This window comes from Agelaius phoeniceus, chromosome 1 (assembly GCF_051311805.1).
Source record: "Agelaius phoeniceus isolate bAgePho1 chromosome 1, bAgePho1.hap1, whole genome shotgun sequence".
In the NCBI taxonomy this organism is placed as follows: Eukaryota; Metazoa; Chordata; class Aves; order Passeriformes; family Icteridae; genus Agelaius; species Agelaius phoeniceus.
Genome location: NC_135265.1, coordinates 132,440,880 through 132,446,879, shown reverse-complemented (window position 1 = coordinate 132,446,879; position 6,000 = coordinate 132,440,880). Strand labels below are relative to the sequence as shown.

At 52.4% G+C, this 6,000-nt stretch overlaps 1 protein-coding gene across 1 annotated transcript in view; it reads left to right on the top strand.

The window, feature by feature from the left end:
* The first annotated feature begins 1,878 nt into the window (after positions 1–1,878).
* Positions 1,879–6,000, top strand: part of SDC2 (syndecan 2) — a 59,627-nt gene continuing 55,505 nt past the window's right edge. The window contains exon 1 of the mRNA XM_054632944.2: positions 1,879–2,227. Within this exon, the coding sequence (XP_054488919.2) occupies positions 2,168–2,227 (60 nt within the window). The 5' untranslated portion in view covers positions 1,879–2,167. The remainder of the gene's footprint in view (positions 2,228–6,000) is intronic.

Below are 6,000 nucleotides of genomic sequence, written 5' to 3'. Positions count from 1 at the left end.
ATGGTGTTCTGTTTTCCTACTGTTAAGGAATGCTTTTTCTATTTCCCCCTTGAATGGGGGCAAGTATCAACCTCTTCATTTCTTCCCTCCCTGCAGACTGGGCTGCCTGTAAGACCCCACATCTATGTGAGGTCCTACAGATTTTGCCCAAACGGAGTTTTATTCCCTTTTCTTCACTGTACTTCACTCACCCACATCAAACAGTGCTGAAAATGTTGCTTAGTTGAATTGAAATCCGTCTGCCTACAAAAGAAGAGGATACACAGAATTAGGTTTTAAGTATTTGCAACATACTTTGAAGGAGAAAGATTATATTAAACAATCTGTTTAATATAAGGAATATATTAAACAATCTGTGTGTGTGACACCAACAAGGAGCAGACCACTGAAAATCTGGTAGGATTGCAGTGGGGAATGCAGCCTAAAAATCAATGACATGGCATGTCCAGAAGGTGGATCTAGAAATAGCAAGTGTGGTAACTGCTGAGAGGTATCACGTTCCTGGGAGTGGGCTGCACACAGTAAGAGCAATCCAGGCATGGCCACCCCCCTCTCTGAGGAGAAGGGTCCTGCCTTGTCCCAGCACAGACCCAGCCACTGTGCCCACACTGGGCAGGGATCGCCAGGGATGTGTTTGTCTGGGAGAGGCTGGGAAAGTGATGAGTGGGGTGAGAGACTGCTTGTGCCAGATTATTTTATTTTCTTACATGGCATGCCTGTTTTGATAGGAAGGCAACCAGACTGGGAACTGGAGGCGGTTGGGATCTCAACACAACCCGTTGGCCAAAGTCCTTCAAAGAGCACAGGGTAAGCAAAGTGAAGGGCACGGAAAAACATCTGCCTGGGAAAAACATCTCCCCAGGGTTTCTCCCTGGGCTTTTCTTGCCCTCCCTGGGACCTGGGTCCTCTGAGAGAGAGAGATTTTGCTCAAACAAAAGAGACCATTATGGTCCTTGTGACCATTTGATTCAGGCTATAAAATGCTGTTTGCTACCTTCTGACTTGAATCACCAGTTGTAGTTTGCAAGTGAGACTGAGATATTTTGCTTTCCTGGTTATTGCTCCTTTCCCATGTCCAATGACTGATCTCATGTATGTACATGTTCAGTGGTGGTAACATCCTGGCACATGTAAGTGGATCGGACTGAGGCTCCTAAGCTATGCAAAAGCCCCATTTTCCCCAGTTGAGAAATACCATGGACTAGTTGTAGCAAGACTTCTTGTTTTGACTTCTGGAGCACACATTCTTGGTGCTGTCAATTCCTGCAATATTTATTTTGAAGACAGCTTCTGGATCCATGTAACTAGCTACAAATCGCAGCCCTCTCTTACTGTACCGCCCCTCACTCTTAAAACTTTCTAGTCTTCTTGTTCTAAAAAACTCTGAAAAACTCTAAAAAAATGAATCCTGAGGCAAAAGCTAAGTGGGTATTCACAATGAGCTGGCATGTTCGGGATAGCCCCGCTTCCCGTGATTTTTGACCCCTCCATTTTGCTGTTTTTCTGACACTAGAAGCTGCCACCGAGGCTAATCGGGGAGGGTGGCGCGGAGCAGCGGAGCGAGCCCCGGCAGCACAGCGCTAACAACACGCGGCCGGATTTCTCTTGCGAAGGGGGAGCCTTTCCACGTCCCCGCTTTTATATGGGGCCAGCCTTCTCTCAGTCGGTCCAGTCGGTCCGCGGCGCTACTCATGTTTTCCACTGGGGGGGAGGACGAGAGAGGGGAGACGAGGGCGGAGGAGGAGGAGGAGGAGGAGGGAGGGGGGGAAAGTTGCTTGAATTTGCGAGGGGCGAGAGTCGGCGGTGGCTGCGCGCTGCTTCTTTCCACTGGCTGGGGGAGCTGCCAATCTGTGTTGTAATCCTGCAGGAATTTCTGCGGGGTTTAACTGGGAGCCGCGGCGCCGCCGCCGCGCACTCGGGGCGGAGGGAGGGCGGCGGAGCCGGCAGCGCGCAGCCTGCAGCCCGCGCGCCCCAGCGCCGCGAGCACCGGGCCCGCCGGGCAGCGCCGGAGCGCAGCGCGGAGCCCCGCGGCAGGAGCGCGGCGGGCCGGATCCGGGGCGCCACCGGCCCTGCCCCGCGCCCCTCGGGCGCTGCCGAGCGCCGCCGGCCCCCGGTTTCTCCTTTGTGACCGGCCCCCGGCGGCCGCCGCGCCGGCTCCGCGGGAATAATGCGGGGCGTGTGGCTGGCGCTCACCGTCAGCTTCGTGGCCTGCGCCTCCGGGCAGCCGGTGAGTGCCGGGGCAGAGGGGAGAGGGCGGCGGCAGCCCCGCGGGAGGGGACGGGACGGGACGGGACGAGGGCGGCCGGCTTGGTTCTGCCAGCGGAGTGCGGGGCGCACAGCCTGAGCCTTGGCCCGTGGCATCGCCGTCCGCGGGCACTGGGCTGGCTCGGGGGGCATCTGTTGATAGTTGAGCGGGCTGCAAACGGCAGGCACCATTCCGTCCCATCCGCCAGAAAAAGAAAGCGAGACACACACCTCCCCCCCCCCAAGAAAAAAAAAAAAAAAGAAAAACCAAACCCCCGAAAAACAACAAAACCCTAAACACCCCCACGAAGCCGAGAGGACCACCCTGCCGCAGCGGAGCACCCTGCCGCCCTCCAGCGAACCTCGGCCGAAGTTTGCCGCGACGACCCAGCCGCCAGCCGGCCCCGGAGCCCCCCCGGTGCCTCTCTCCCTGCCTCTCCGGAGGAGGGGCGGCTGCCCGGCGGCCGTGGGGCGCCCGAGGGGCCGCGGCGCGGGGCTGGGTCCGGGAGCGGGGGCTTGTGCCCCGTCCCGGAGCAGCGCCGGGAGGCGCCGGGCCGCCCCGTGTCCGAGCGGCCGCCCGAGGACATCGCCGCCTCCCCCGGCTTCGCGGGCGAAGGTGGGAGCGTCCCTTGCAAAATCCACTCCTCACGGCTCGTGGCTAAAAAGAGAAAAAAGGCAGCAAGTACCCCAGGCTGCGCGGCTCAGGAGCTCCCAGAGCCCTCAGACAGAACGCCTTGCGCGCCTCCCGGCCAGCCCCGGTCCCGGCTCCGCGGAGCCCGAGCCTGCTGCGCACCCGGCCGGCCCTTCCTCAGGGGCTCGCCGCGAGGTGCTCGGGATAATGCTGCTGTTTACACTTTTTCCGTGCCACGAGTGTATTCGCTAACTGGGCCCTCTGCTTAATGCAATTAGCTTTGTTGCCGGGATTTGTACCTCTGGGAAAGCCTCTCTCCGGCGAGCCTCCCACCCTTTCGTGGCAGGAGCCGGCGAGGACCGGCCAGAGGGTTTTGGTCTTTTCCTCCGGTTTCCGTCTTTTCTGTGGATCTGAGATTGTCTTGAGGGAAAGGGTATGCAAATGACACTGATGCAGTGTTTGGGCAAATATTAGGAAATGATAAATTGAGGTTTCAATATGAAATTTAAAAAAAACCATGACAATTTAATCCAATTAAAAAGAGCCGCTTCACTGAACTAAATAACGTCACTAGCTTGGGTTAACTTTTGAAGTTCTCTAGCTGTTGTATAAATTAGCCAAGTCACAGCCTTCATAAAATCTGCCTCATCGTTAGGGATTTCTAAGGGTACAATTGCAAAACATTTTCTTAAAGACTGATTTAAAAAGGGTTGGGGAGAACACTGACCTTTGTTTCCGCTAAGTATAACTGTGCTGCAGAAACACCCTTGGCTAATGAGATACAATATCCTTTAATTTTATAGAAATGCTGTTAGTACGAAGTTCTCTGATGGTGGAGTAGCTATTAAACTGCCACAGTAATTAGCAGAGTATTAAGTTTGATGGGTTTTTGCCTTAGGATGAGCGCACTGTGGCAGTGTGAGGTGGTTGTTGGGGCATATCCCGTGCGGTGTGGTTCAGGGGGCAGGGGGGAGAGCGAGGTGGGGGGAGCCTGCCTGGCTCTGCTGCAGCGCCCTTACTGCTGCCAGAAAGTCGTGGAGGGGCTGAAAAAGTAAAAGGAGGTTGGTCCTTCTCCTTTTCTTTCACCTCCCTTCTTTTTCCTTTAACTGTACCTGGCAGCAGCTTCATGGTCCCTTAAGATAGGATTTTGTAGACCAGTCTCTGGGAAAAGACAGATGCCAAATCTGTGTTCTCTGCAGAAGTCTGTCCTTGTCGTAAGAAGAATTCTATACGGATGCTTAAAAAACCCTCCCAGTTCTCCGTGCCACTGTTAAATGGATTTAGCTCTAAATTTCTTCATGTTTTTAAATTCTACTATTTATCATTATCTAGGCAAAACCGTACTGTAAAAATCTTGTTTCTGATGAAGTAAATTATCCACAATAATTCTGAGCAGAGGAGCGGGAAGCTGCAGCAGATTTTGTTTCTTAAAGCAATGGGTTCCCTGTGTTTGGTCTGCATAACCACCCAACATTTTTACTGGGGTGGGCCAAGGAGATGTTAGCACTGTGTTAAGAATGCCCTGGAAGTGAGACCTGCCACGGAAGGACGCCGGGAGTGGTTTGTGGTGCTGGGTGCGTGCTTTGTGTGCCGTGGTGTGGGCTGTCGCACCGCAGCTGTGCCGTGCCGTGCCGTGCCAGGCCAGCTCCCCCGGGGGAGCAGCTGCTTCGGGACAGAGCTGTGATGGAGAGGGAGAGAGGGAGCCCAACCTGTTAATGCCAGCCTGCACACGGTGGCAAGTGTTAGCCACACCAAAGCTGGTGGATTGCAGCTGGGGCTTGCAGAGTGCTCTGCTGCCATCAGCGCAGTGTGAAGTGAGACATCAGATTACAGTGGGTTCTGGTAACCTGTGTGGGTCTGGAAGGACATGGGGGATTCACCCAGGCTTGGCTGAATGGCAAAAAATGTGCTTTCTAGCTACCTTAAAAGTTTCTTGGTTTGCTTATAAGAGAGGGAAAGACAGTGACGTGAAACTGTTGGAAAGAAAAGGAAAACTGAGTGAGAGGCCTGATGCACCTTTTAAAAGGTGGAGCCCCTGAGCCCAGTCCTGATGATGCTGGGAGCCAGCTTTTGCTGATTTTAATAGCACCAGAGAGCAGTGCCAAGTATCCAGCTGTAGTTGTCAGCTCCCATTCGGAAGAGGCTGATAAACCTTTCCGTTTCGTTCTGGTTTGCAGCAGTGGGACAAATGGTTTTCCAGAGCTTGTGTGACAGTCGCATCCTCTCTGCATGCGCAAGTGCACACTGAGAAACTTTGCTGGCTAGCAGGTTGTACTGCATACTGCAGTGTTATGGTGCTGCTCTCCTCACAGCAGGGTGAGTCCATCTCTCCTCAGGAAGCTTCTGGAGTCTGGAGACTGCTTCACATCATCAGTACATGCCTGTGGGGCTGGATTTGGGACTGTCAGTGAAACAGCATCGTGGCATCACCTGAGTGTTCTTTCGGTTTCTTGTGTAAGCATCTGACTGCTGAGTTGTTAGCATAAATATAATCATTGAACGATGACCCAAGGGTGATATTTGGTATATTTTTTCAGAAGTATTTAGTATTTGAGAACCATGATGCTGTAATTTCCCTACATTTGTTACTAATGGTTACTTTGGTTTTGGAATTTGGAAAATTGATAGTGTGCTGGAGAGGAGGAATGTTTTTTTTGAAAAAGGCAGACTTCAGAGACAGTAATTAGAGGACAAGAAGGGCTGAAGAGATAGCTGGTATTTAGATTTATATGCTGTGTGTGTCTCTCATGTGCATTAAATTTGCTTTGTCAAATAAGTTCCAAAGAAGAGAGGAAGTCTTTTCTGTCTTCATTTATTTCTACCCACCTCCAATTCACATGTACCTTTTCTTCTCACTATAGAATTAATAAATGTTTATCCATTGCTTTTTGTGGTTTGGCAACACCTGGAATCTGCCTTGTTTGCTTCCCTTGCTCTGACTGAACTTCTGGGTTCTGCCATCAAACAGCTGCCTGCACTGCCATGCACTGGAAATTCTGGGGAGCTCTGGGGTTTGCCACCAGTCTTGGGTATTACAGCCACCCCTTAGATGGATGTTCTCAGGAGTTACTTTCTGGAAATGGGTTTCTCTCTCAGGTTAGATTATCATTTAAAAATTAAAGAAC